This window comes from Rhagoletis pomonella, unplaced genomic scaffold (genome assembly GCF_013731165.1).
Source record: "Rhagoletis pomonella isolate Grant_MI unplaced genomic scaffold, Rhpom_1.0 Rhpom_scaffold_00002, whole genome shotgun sequence".
Classification (NCBI taxonomy): domain Eukaryota; kingdom Metazoa; phylum Arthropoda; class Insecta; order Diptera; family Tephritidae; genus Rhagoletis; species Rhagoletis pomonella.
The window spans coordinates 48,287,096-48,300,831 of NW_023458556.1; the positions used below are offsets into that span (position 1 = coordinate 48,287,096).

The 13,736-nt window shown below is 37.9% G+C and overlaps 2 protein-coding genes across 2 annotated transcripts; one reads left to right on the plus strand and one right to left on the minus strand.

Moving 5' to 3' along the window:
- Window positions 1–1,392: 1,392 nt before the first annotated feature.
- LOC118734674 lies at window positions 1,393–3,253 on the minus strand. The gene is made up of 3 exons (XM_036464382.1): window positions 3,058–3,253; window positions 2,751–2,996; window positions 1,393–2,664 (listed from the first exon to the last, which is right to left on the minus strand). The coding sequence occupies exons 1-3, from the start codon at window positions 3,080–3,082 to the stop codon at window positions 1,478–1,480; spliced, it is 1,458 nt and encodes a 485-aa protein (XP_036320275.1). The 5' UTR covers window positions 3,083–3,253; the 3' UTR covers window positions 1,393–1,477.
- A 4,136-nt stretch (window positions 3,254–7,389) lies between these two features.
- LOC118733748 (heparan sulfate glucosamine 3-O-sulfotransferase 6) lies at window positions 7,390–12,137 on the plus strand. Its single transcript, XM_036463282.1, has 3 exons — window positions 7,390–7,816; window positions 7,949–8,538; window positions 11,446–12,137. The coding sequence occupies exons 1-3, from the start codon at window positions 7,679–7,681 to the stop codon at window positions 11,951–11,953; spliced, it is 1,236 nt and encodes a 411-aa protein (XP_036319175.1). The 5' UTR covers window positions 7,390–7,678; the 3' UTR covers window positions 11,954–12,137.
- Window positions 12,138–13,736: the final 1,599 nt, after the last annotated feature.

Sequence of the window (13,736 nt, forward strand, 5' to 3'; positions counted from 1 at the left end):
TTATTTATTTATTTATTTATTTAGTTATTTATTTATTTATTTATATATATATTTATTTATATATTTATATATATATATTTATATTTATGTTTATATATTTCTTTATTTATTTATTTATGTATTTATTTATTTATTTATTTATTTACCTATTTACTTATTTATTTATTTATATATTTATTTATTTATTTATTCATTTATTTATTTATTTATTTATTTATTTATTTGTTTATTATTGTGATATGAAACAAAATGGCTTTGAGCGCTAATGTAATTCAAGGAAAAATATTGCCATTGAGCCACAATCCCTCCTTGACCTTAAAAAAATTTGTCAAAAATAGTGGTCTTCGAAAAAAACATGCAAAATCCAACGGATATATTAAAAAAAAAAATTTTTGTATTTTTGATTATACTAATATTATAGATTTGGAGACGAGAAACACGACTCCACTGTTTAAGAAATGAAAACCCCTCAATTTGAAGAATGCATTATATATTGCATTTTGTATGATTTGCATACAGCTGTGCATCCTTCACACAATTTTATATGCCTCGAGCAACAAGTAGGTTTTAGTGCTATTCAAGACCTTTAATTTAAGCCAAGGTAGAAGTCTCTAGGCCCTTAGAGAGCTAAAGTTTAACTTCGAAATTTCATTCGACATTTAACGAAATTTTTTTCAAATTTTTCCCTCTTCAGATTCCTATAGCGGTCCCGTGTAGCGCGCGTTGCGCCCGATCGCAGCGTGGCCCTGTAGGCCGCATCTTTTTTCTCTGCAGCTTCCTGACACTCCTCATCGTACTAGTTGTTCTTTCGCGCTCGCTGAAATCCGACTACTTCTTCGGCGGCGGTACTTAATGAGCGGGAAATGTGGTTCCACTGCTCGCATATGTCGGTTTGTTGATGAGTGCTCTCTCAGAGCAGGTGTGAAAGTCGAGTAGCGAAAGCACTGGCTGTCTGTTGTGATTGCAGCTTTTCGACGTTAAGCTTTCCTTGCATATTTCGGCGTACATTTTTTGCTGCACAGAGGCGGGTGCATATCTTGGCTGCAACAAGATATGTAGTAGTCCGAGCCGATGTTTCGGCCTCAGAGCGTGCGTACGTTTAAACTACTGGAAGCGTGCCTTCCGTTATCACAATATGATCGACTTGGTTTCTCGTAGCTAGGGCAGCCTAAGAAGGGCTCGATCGCAGTATGACTGATCAAGGTTTTTTTCTTTGTTTTCAACCGAGCCTACTTCAGTTTCAAGTTACTGGCCTCCAAAAAAAAGGTTTAGTTCCGCGAAACGGAGAAAGGTCCACCCAAAAATAGCAACATAAAATTAGGTCTAACTTTAGAAAATACATACATACATATGTATTCATACATATGTGCGGAAAAAATTTATCTAAGATATAAGCTGCCCAAAATAGCATATCAATATTTATTTTTATTTTATAATAAATCTTCTCACACAAGTCAATAGTAAGCCTCACACGTTTTCAGTAAAAATTGGTCTTCTCTGAACTAACGTTCACATGACGCTCAACAAAATTTGGCATTTCCAATTTAGCCACCGACTCCCGTGGATACTGCTGATAAACACGATTACCGTCCAATTTTACACACCTAACATCGTCCGGCTGCAGATCGTGATACATAAAAAAGTTGGTATTCCAAGGTCCGATATGCGGCGGCGACACTGGCTTTTTCTTCTTTATACCCATCAGCTTATTCCGCATGTCGATGAGACCGCAAGAGCGTGGCATGAATATTAGCACCAGAACTATACTCACTGCAGTCAATAGTATAATGAAAATACCCATACCGAGTAGCTCATGCCATACATCATCGGTCTTCGTTTCATACTTTAGCACCTCCAGTACAAGCAACTCAATGGAGTAGCCAACAGCCAAAGCCAGTTCCGTATAAAGCAATGGCGTACATTCGAGTACAAGCTGTAGGCCTACGCTGGAATACACGCCAATACAAGTGTAATAGAAACACAAAAAGTAGAAACAATGTTCTGTCGAAGTATCCACATAAACACCCAATATCGCGGAGAGTGCAGTGATCTTAATTACGCCGAACATTAAATAAACTAATTTTGGCTGGTAACGTGCCATCAAGACACAACCTATAGCACAGCCGAACGCGTATAGCAGAAATGGACCATACAGGTGCTGGGTTACCCAGTAGGCAAAGGTTGAGCTCCAAGCTAGCTGCAGGTATGACGAAGAGTAGATGAGCGCACGCTCCAACACCAGCACCGCTGCTATACCCACAACCAGCCATTGGCGATTTCGTGTCACATAAAAGTCATCCCGGCTCACAAATAGCGCACAGATCGACTTATTCGGCAGAAATACTAATTTTTCCTCATTTAGCAAGTTGAATGCAAGATCATAGGACACTTTGTAATTGTATACGCCAAAATATTGGAGCACTTCATTGACCACCACGCCAGAGAGCATGAACAATGTAATGCACAAGTAGATCCATCCGCAGTAGTTTGCCTCGAATTCATTGAATATGCTGAAACCCACTGAGACGCCGCTGAAATAGAAGGTGTTGCCCAAAGCTATGCGCGCCGGTCGAGTTCCGTGCGACGAACTGCGTATGCTGATGTAACTATAGCAGGGAATGAGCGTGGTACCAACGCCGACGAAGCCGAAATAGAAGCAGATATCTGTATGAGAATATTCAAACTATATATGTGCTACCGCTTGCTCTTCAATACATACGTAAATAGGTATGTACTTACTATGTACATACCTAAGTTATTTGTTAACATGAAGCAAGCGCTGATAACGAAGCATATCAATCCGTAGAAGATGACGTAGAAGTGATCATAACTATACTGTCGCTGCATATATTTCCTTAATGTTAGGGCGCCAGCCAAGGCCACAGCTACAATCACACCAACCATTGCATACCAATGCGTCCATAGATTGTCGTAAACGTAGGCGTATTTGCAGTAATAGCCAAAGTAGCAGCCACTGCCAAATAGACACAGGTAGACTGATAGAAAAACTACTTAGTAAGATTCGATACAAATCAGCTACTATTTGTTAATACCTACCCAAAATATCTGGAGTGTAATGCATTTCTGCGTATGCCAGTTTTCACAACTGCTCTTACGAATGGTTCCAAAGTGATTGATTCACTTTACTATTACCAAATTCTTGCATTGATCATACAGTAATCATTTATGTAGCTACGCATTGAGATAAAAGAATGGCATGTAGCGCACGTTATCTTTCACTGTAGAGATGATGTCATTGGGGAGCTTATGGGTGGGAGAGGCGGCCGCCGTGGTGTAGTGGTTAAGAGTGCGCGCTACCACTCCGTTGGCCATGGGTTCAAGCCCGGTTCAACCCAACATCAAAAAATAAAAAACAAAAAAAAATTTTTTTTCTTATAGCAGTCGCCACTCGGCAGGCAATGGCAAACCTCCGAGTGTATTTTTGCCACGAAAAACAGCTTCTCATAAAAATAAAATCGCTGTTCACAGTCGGCGGAGAAGCTCGGCCAAACACTAACAAATGTGGAAGCGCCAATCTATTATTATTATTATTACATATGTATGTATGTGAGAGTTTTATTTTGCACAGAACGGGCACTTGCAGTAGTGAACATTTATTTTCTTCTTTTATACTTTCTGAAATGGATACCTCGCTGAATCTAAAACTACTTCTGATATTTTTGGCAATATGTTTACTTTAAGCGAATAACAGAGCAATTCTGGGGCCTATTTCATAAACGTGACAGGGGCGACAATTGTCGATTTTTCTATAAAATTTCAGAGCCAGAATTGTTGGCGACATTTTTTTTGTTTCATATACGCTTGTAGGTGACTGTGATTTTTTTCAGAAAGCAACAGTGACAGTACTGGAATATTGTCGACAATGGTGCTGACAATTGTCACTCTGACAAAATTGTCACGACTAACTAAATAGCTCCGTCGGAATGTTTTCACAGGATTTGTTTATATGGTAATTGCGCACATTTCATCAGTTTTCAATAATTTGAATATTACATATGAATTACATAAAAATTTCTTATGACTGGCGACAATTTTGTCAACGACAATTTTAAAACCCGACAATGATAATTTGTCACTTTTTCAATGGAGTTTCTCATGGAATTGAAGCGGTGGTGACAATTGTTTTTATGAAGCAAAACAACCACCAAACTGTAGAATTGTCAATGACAATACGAAAAATGCCTGTCGTTACAAAATTATCCCTGCCACTTTATGAAGAAGGCCCCTGGTATTTTGTAAGACAATTGAAAGACAGGTCGCAATCGAGAGAATCATTGGGCAGTGGAATTTTTTCTTTTATTTAGATAATTTTTTTTCTATTCTTTTATTTTTTAGATTTTATTGTTTTACAAAGAAAAGTATGTGTTTTTTAATTTTTAGAAATTTATTTTATTTTTATTTTGTTATGTAATTTCTGTCCTTTTTTAATTTAATTTTCTTTTAATTTTTAAAGTTTATTGTTTTAATTAAACATTTTTAAATTATTTAATGTTATTTTATTTTTATTTTTTAGATGTTATTGTTAAAAAAATAAGGTTTTTACTTCAAAATTTTTTAATTTTATAAATTATTTTTTTTTAATTTTTAGACGTTATTGGTTTAAAAAGAAAAATGTGTTTTTGTTTTTAAATTCATTTAAGTTTTACAAACTTAATTTATTTACTCTTTCTTGTTTGAATATTTTTTTTTTATTAAATTTTAGTTCTAATATTTTTAAAAGAAAAAATATATATTTTTTTACTTAATTTAATTTTTAGAAATATTTTTGCTAAAATACAGGACCTCCACGTTAGCAGATTTTTTGAATTGGTCTTTCGAAAGACAAAAAGAGCTTTCAGAAAAATTGCCACAATTTCCCTGTAAACATCGCAATGGTAGTTGACGCGAGGCTGAATTCTCCGTCAACTTCAAATTTAAGTTTCAAAATTTCTGCGGTTTGTTTTAAACAGAGATTGCCGCTATCAAAGAGAGAGACTCCGTTAAGTGAGATCAAGGTCACAGTAACTAGCAGCAAGCTGCATGGTTAGTGAGTTGACAAGGCTGGCTATTGTCCGAGATCTTATAGGGGTTTCTTTTAAAAGTCCGCGCCCGAAAAATAAACTTTAACAAAATCGTAAAAAAAATTTAAAAATTCCGTTAAAATTAAGCCGCTTATTTAACGGGTCTTAATAAAACGAAAATTCTTGGACTTACTGTTTGTTTCTTCCCAAGCTTTGGAAACTAGTTATAGAAAAAAATAGTAAGCAATATGATTATGTGCGAGTTGATCTTGTCACGCACATGAAGGAACCTAAAGTTCCAGGCCGCCTCCGAATGGTAAATGGCTTTATTAGAAGCGATTTCATGGCAGAAGTACACTTGGAGGATTGAAAATGCGACGACCGCGGAACGGGAGTTGCGTAGAGCAATATTTCCTGGAACCTTATACAGCATCTGGATGAAAGTCTTCTTTAAATAAAATTCAAAAATTTAATGAAATGGTAAATCTTCCGGCTATTAATTTTTGAGGAAAATTATCCTTTTTGACTATTTTAAATAATCAAAAAATTAAACAAAACGAAGAAAAATTTCACCTTTTAAAAGGCAGGAAAAAATTAATAATTTTTACTTAAATCTAAGCAAAGCGGCAACGCTGGTTTCAGGTACACTGAGAAAAAAATCAATCAAAAATTTGTAATAACCAAACTCAAATTTGAAGAGGAATCAAAGAGATTTTTGTTTAATATTAACAATGTCATGGTTGATATTTTTAACAATGATTTGGTAATATCAACTAAACTTTTCATTACATTAAACAAATTTTTGCATGCCGATTTTTTCGGCATCATATGCAAAATAACAAAAATTACATATCGCCTCTGACAGCATTCGAGCCCGCACTTACTGGAAACGAACGAATAACGACAAGCATCTCTGTTTATACTGACGCACGAACGGCATTAACAAAAAAACCAATTAGATAAATATTTTCAACAGATTTCCTAGCCCCACCCCTGCAAAGACTCGTACCGAGTTTGGTGAGTATTGGTGAAGCGGCTACTGAGACCAATCTACCTTGGATAAGGGGCAACCTTCCTACCATTGAGATATCTCAATTTTTGCTCTAGTTATCGTGTACGCGGACAGACGGACACACAGCCAGACATGGCTTAATCGACTTCTCTATTCATTCTGAGCATGTACATATGTATGTATACATTTTCCTATATCTATCTCGATTCGTTTTGGCTGTTACAAACAACCGCTTTGTGAACAAAGTTAATATACCTCTGAGCACAAGCGCACTCGGGTATAAAAATATTGTAAATATTAGAAAAAAATTCAGCATGTGAACACTTATTTGAGTCACTGTATGTAATGAGCAAATCATCTCTCTTTCTCTGAACCGACACTCAACATCGCACGCAACTCATACGCACCGTTCACCCACTGAGCCAGCATCAACACTACTTACTACCTACCTTACGCTTTTGATTTGAGCGGGATACCAACTGCGCAAGTACAAATAACTCGGCTAATATCGCGGTGACTTTCATGAATGAATCTGCCGGGCTGTTGCAGGTACGTACATACATACATAGGCACAAGAGGGCTGCTTGTCGTTTTTCACCCTTCAATATCCGGTGCACTTGTTTATCTACCATAACAAACCGCTATAGCCGCCATTGGCGCTCAGGAAGAGAACACTTCTGAATACTTGGTATAACGACGAGTGCAAGTGACTGACGGATTGTACGAAGAATCGAAGCAATCGTCAACCGCACTGTTCGGTTATATGCAACTAGGAATAAACCATACTTACATATATATACATACATACATATGTAGTATATGTCAAACAGTTTGTGGCATTAAGGACTTCGTCTTTCATTTTGTGTAGGTACATATTTTTTTGGGGCCGACCAAACAGCCAGCTTCAGCAACTTTGTATGTACTACAGTCAGTTATGCTTTTTGGCTCTTGCTTTTGAGTTGGTTTTGTTGCGGCTTCTGCTTCCTTTTCAAATTCTGTTGCGTTTTGTGTTTTGGGCTGTCATTCGCCTCAAGCGTTTGGTGGGGTTGTAAGGCAAACTGTGGCAGCTTTGACGCTAGATGCGGTCGCTGATAGTATTCAATAAGAGAACTGTGTGAAGTGAAGTACGAAGAAGAAACAACATTGCTCGCTATTTTCATGGCGGATATTTGACATCTATCGCGCCCGCAATAGCACACATACATATATATACTTGATACATATACATATACGATAAATGCTTTGCTTGATTTCATATATGTTTGTATGTATGTACGAGTATGTTTACACAAACATACATATCAATCGGCCTGATTGGCACAAACACTCAATCGCTTACTAACGGGGTAATATTACTTGTATGTAAGCAAACCAACCCTTTGCGATGGGAAATCGTTGCAGGATATTTTGGAAATTTTCCTCTTCAGCAAATCAGTGCAGTTGTGCAATTACCTTTGCAACAAGCTAGTTGAGTGCAGAAAAATAGTGAGATTGAAAAAATGTAGCTGCAAAAGTGAAGTTTTTTTTTTGTAATAAGAATACCTACACATATTCGAAAAGCATTTAATATAGTCAAATTGGCAAAAAAGAAAAACGAAATTGTGCTTCTAATGTGAATTGATGGAGCAAGTCAAAGGAGGCCAGAATGTTTGTAATGAACTGGTACAACACTCTCAGTAATCGCAGCTTGGCGATAACGTTGCTCATTTGCATATCCTTAATATATGTATCATATACATTTAATTCGTGCCTATTGACCAGCATCAGTCGTACATTTCAAAAGGTGTGCACTTTTATAATAACTCCATTTTGTAAAAAAAAAAAACTACATTCGCATACACTTAAGTAGATATACACTTTTTGTGCTCAAACTTACTAAGAAACAAATTTTTCTACACCACTTTTTTTGTCACAGAATCCGCTACGCAGCCTATTATTTTCTGCAGATGCTTTAGCTGACGCCTCGATTGCTGCAAGCGCTGCTAAACTTCATGCGCCCAACGAGATGGGCAGCGCCACCGCAAGCGCTAATGCCAGCTTGTCAACGAAGCACACGCCGGAAGCGTTAAACTTAATAAATCGCAGCTCTTCCGCTGTGCGGCGTATTGTGCCACTAAGTGGCGCAAACAGCAGCAGTAGTAGCAACAACAGCGCCAACAACATAGCCGGCACTGCACCGCGGGAGGCTGCTGATGGTTCGCCCAAATATCGTTTCCTACGCCAACAAGGCCTACATCCGTCGCGTCATCTACCCGACACGCTCATCATTGGCGTTAAGAAGAGCGGCACTCGCGCGCTACTCGAATTCATACGCCTACATCCGGATGTGCGCGCCGCCGGCTGTGAGGTGCACTTCTTTGACCGCCATTATCAGCGTGGATTGCGTTGGTATCGTCACCATATGCCGTACACCATTGAGGGTCAAATAACAATGGAGAAGACACCAAGCTATTTTGTGACAAAAGAAGTACCGCAGCGAGTGCATCAAATGAACGCTGCAACAAAGTGAGTAGACGTGAAAAAGGAGGGCAAGTAAAATATTTATGGTTTTCTAGAGGACGAGTACATTGGGTCCACTTGCTATACAAAAGTATTCGGACGGCATTCAAAAAGTTTACTTTGTTAAACAAAAGAAAAGCAACACCCTCGCCGTCCTTCAGTCGCACCTTCTACGAGACAAGGGGGCACCCTTTGCATTCCAAATCAATTATGTACACTTCATCAAAGCTTGACTACATATTTACATACATACATTTATTTCATGTTGTGATGTGTCAAAAATTTCCCTGGAAGAAGAATTATTCCTACACTTATGGTTGTCCTTAGTGGACCTGCTTCAGCAAAACTGAATCTAACGAAGATCTTGGTTTAAAAATCTAAGACTTTTTCTATTACCGAACTCCTTTACTAGAGAAACAAATAACTGACTTATTGAGCTTATTTTTCTTAAGAAACAATTTGATCGGTTCACTCCGGGAAAGCTTCACCACACTAAGATCCAAGCACTCATGTCCAACAAGGGCGGCTGTTATCATCACAAGCAAACCGTCTCTAGTCATACTCATGTAAACTGAGGCTTACTGGAGTGCTCTAAGAGTTCCGAATCTAAGCAGCGTGAAAAGTAGAGATTCATTCTCAACTATATTCCAGGCGATTCGATTTTCGCCACAATAAACCGTGTTAAGGCTAGTAGATAGTTGCCAAAGTGTACTGAATATGCTAGGAACCCGATAAAGGTTATCATGTGGTAGATTCCTTGTCATGAGGTCCGCCAGCCTTTCTGTGATCTATCCAAGGGGTACAAGGCAGAACTGATAAGAAGGCTAAGGTAAAGTAAGACTTTCTGGTGGGATTAACTGCTGACTCTGTCGGCTGGTAGAGTAAATGGCAGAGCATATACTTTGCGATTGCCCACGTATAAGTACAGCTTGGAGAACGACTATTGCCTTCATCCAAAATCTAGAACATAACACCCTTCAAAGTACTAAACTTCGTAAGTAACCTAAGATTCCTCTTCTATGCCAACTGACCCCAATTCGAAATGCCAAGTGAAGCCAAGTCCTTCTCCTCCTGGCCTTTCCAACGCAGAGAAAGCCTTCCTGTTCTTCTTGAATACTTTCAGCTGCAGCGTTTCTGTCCATTCGTATGGCCAAGCTAACGTAGCCGCTGTATTTCAATCCACCGTACTATTTCTATATCGTAGTAAAGCACATACAGCTTTTTATATGCAGTGTTCTAAAAAAAATGTCTTATGTATCTGATAAAGTTGTGGTTGACTGGCTACAATATGCCCATTCGATTTTGGTTCGAGGAGTTCCAGTACTGGTTTCCGAAAACCATGATTCTGTCTCAGTAAAAGACTTGTCTCAAATTTCTGACTCAGAACATTGGGTTGCTTTGTAGTAGCGTTGCCTGAGTATTGGTCCAGGAGCCAATTAGCGATGTAAGCGCTATTGTGATATGCTTTCTCTCCTCTAATACTATCTGTTTTCAGGATTCGTAGGAATTTTCAAACCACTCTTGGTAATGCAGTATTTAGGAACTTCGTTTACCGCACTACTTTCTTTGAGATTACAACTACAACACCGAAGTACATACAGCAGGACATTTTAGCTACATATTCAGCAAGGGACGAGTGGCCCGTGATATCTATTCTTGAACTGCTGTAAAGCACTTCCGGTCTTGATTGTCATTGTGCGCCCATACATACATATTTCTGGCAGTTTTGTAGGTTTGGAGGTTGTTCTATCGTGACCTAGCCATTCGTGCGAATGGCAAGTTCTCTTTGATTACCCTTAGTGGAGAGTTTATTGTCTCGGCTGCGGATTTATTAAGAGATGCTCCAGCCTTAGCCAATTCGTAGCCGTGAACATTCCAAAAGCTGGGGACTCAAACACGTGATATAGTATTGAATCAGCCGTAAAGTTTAAAGTACAGTTTCAATATCTAACTAACGGCAGAAGTGCTGCATGGCTATCTGAGAAAATGTATGTTTTTATACTGTTTCAAACTTCCTTCTCAATATCCCACTGGCGCTATCAATGACCAGTACTTCCGCTTGGAGATGCTGGCAAACTGAGTTAGTCGGAAAGAGAGTCAGACGTCCAGCATTTAAGAGAATATCAGAATCAAATCAAACACATCCGTTTCCAATGCTGACCACCATACTAACGCACCGTAAGTTAATATTAGCCTTGCAATAGCAACGCACATCCATACACAGGCCAACTTTTGGCTTTAGTATCCAGTTTCTTCTGAAGATCCTTTTGCGGGTCTAATAGACTTTAAATGCTTCTGGTACGCGTCTATCGATATTTGTCTTCCAACTGAGTTTGGTGTCTAATAAAACAATCAGGTATTTCACGTCGAAGACAATGTGAGATCCGTTGAATTTACGGAAGGGAGTCTGAATTGCGTTCTATTCGTTTTCTTCGTGAACAGCGTCAGTTCCGTTTTACTCGGATTGGCACTAAGACCAGTTTTAAATGCTCACGAGTGAAACCTGAACACAGCTCCCTCTAACATTTCACTAATCGCTGAGGGTATAAAACCTGATATTGTCACCAATATTTCAGCTGCATCATCCCCTCTGTCGAGTTCTAACAAAATATCGTTCAGGCCACCAATGAAACGTAGTCTTTATGGGGTTCAAACGAATGCGTAAAATTCTCCTATGCAGAGCGGAAACCATGACTGAACGTAACGCATCATTACCACGATAAAACGAGACTGTGTTGGAGTGGCCGTCTATAACATACGACCCAAATCTACATAATTTCAAGTGTCTTAATGTAAAGATGTTAGACAGGCTCCGTCCTCATTGTCCGGTTATTCAAATTGCCATACTTGTGTTCCATCTGCATTCAATCACTTTAAATTATAATTACTTTATATTGATTTTCCTCACTTCAGACTGCTCATTGTGGTGCGTGATCCTGTTACACGAGCCATATCCGACTACACGCAAGCGGCCAGCAAGAAATCGGATATGAAACGTTTTGAAGACTTAGCCTTCGTCAATGGCTCATTTGCTGTGGTTGACACCGCCTGGGGACCGGTTAAAATTGGAGTTTATTCACGTTATCTGGAAAAATGGTTGAAATATTTTCCCCTCTCACAACTTCTATTCATCAGCGGTGAACGTCTTATCATGGATCCGGCGTACGAGATTGGACGTGTACAAGATTTTTTAGGTCTCAAACGTGTAGTGACTGAGAAACATTTTTACTTTAATGCCACCAAAGGTTTTCCATGTCTATTCAAATCGGAAGCGCGTTCAACGCCACATTGTTTGGGCAAAACGAAAGGACGCAATCATCCACATATCGAAGAAGCTGCCATTGAACGTTTACGTGAGTTTTATCGACCGTTCAACAATAAATTTTATCAAATGACTGGCATAAATTTTGCATGGCCCTAAGGGTAGTAAGTACACAAATATGTATGGATGGATGTATGAGCATAAGTAACTATTTAAGGAAATAAGAAGTTTTGTTGAAGCTTTAAAAGCTTAACAAAAAATCAAATTTACGATAATCGGAAATCTACGATATATGTATTGCATATTTATGTACTGTAACAGCTGAAGTTGTTACATATGTAAATGCATGGTTACAGAAGTGGTAAAGCGCTAGATTTAGCGTGCGCCTGGAAAACGCACAATTTTTTGCTTCGAAACTTTATAAACGAACTTTGCAATATCCTAGTTTACAATTACGATATACAAACATAAATACATAAAGGCATATAAATAGATAAGTTACTTAATACTTAAGTGTTTGATACGCGCTGAAACATCAGTAATTTCCATATACTCGAAGATAAATACATACATACATACATGCGTAAATACATATATTAAATACTACATAACGCGCACAACTGTTGTGTATAAGGAGTTATTACTGTTATTTAGGTTGATTAACTGTACAAATATCTGCAACATGTTATTGGGGGGGTGATAAAGTAATGCAAAATAAGTAGAAGAAATCAATAGACGAATCCCAAATATTTAGAAAGTAGCATGAAACTTGTATCTGTATCGTATTGCAAGTATGCATGTATGTATGTTGACCAACACGTCTGCATTCAAATCGATCTAACATTACATTTCATTCGAAATATGTACACCCCGCTTCACTTAAATAGGTCCTTTTTTTCTTTAAAACCCGAGCTTATTTACAGCCGCACTTGTATGCATCGGAGATGCCTGATTTTAATCTCATTTGCTTGTTTTTTGGTTCACTAGAAATTGGTTGATGGGTATACTATAGAACTGAGCAGAAAGTATTTCTTACCAAGAAGTAACTGAACTTTGCTAAATCCAATTTAAAAAAAAAAATCGTCTTGAAAATAGCGCACGTAGACGTCGGTCGATACCAGAGACTCTGCCTGCTTCCTTTATTTTTAAATAGGTTGATATGAATCAAAACATATTCTCTATCCAAAAATTGTTCAAAGATCTTTGAACAGTAAGCGTTTCCACAGCAGAGCTCCACGCAGGAATTCAATTCGCAAGTTTTGTCTAGAATTTTCTTAGTAGCAAATGTTGGGATAATTGATTTATGTATGTAAGGAAGTCTTGTTTAGAGGTAAATTCAACTCCATGAAACATCATTGGAAGCGACGTTAGAGCTAGAGTAAGACAAAACCGTGTACAGGAATATATTTTAGGTGTTTACTTTGCACTGTCAATCCTGGAAGCTTACATATATGATAATTCAAGAGCGCATTCTGAGTCTTTTGAACTTTATGTGGATACAGAATCCTCTATGATCTTATTGCTAGTTCTTTTGTCAACTTTTTGAGATGTTTTTTGGAGTTTTACCAGACAAAATTTCACAAATTTTCTTTTAAACCTATTATTCCTTAAAAAATAAAAGCTAATCCAGCTCTATGAGTTCTGATACAGATTCGCTTCTTAAAAGAGAAATGCCGTTATTCAAGTGAGAAGAGGTGTATGGCTGAACTGTGGTTGTGTTTTAAGAACTTTATACTTTTTTCAGATACAAGAGTCTGACTGCCGTTATTTAAAAACAACCCATAAATATCAATTATACAATCTTTTACATGTGATTTTCATTAAGCCTTGAGAAATATCTATCTACATTAGGGTGGTTCAAAAAAATGCAAAAAGTAAAATCGTAATTTTCTTGCTCTCACCCGCTAGGATTGTTCTATACCGAAAAAATATACCCCTGTTT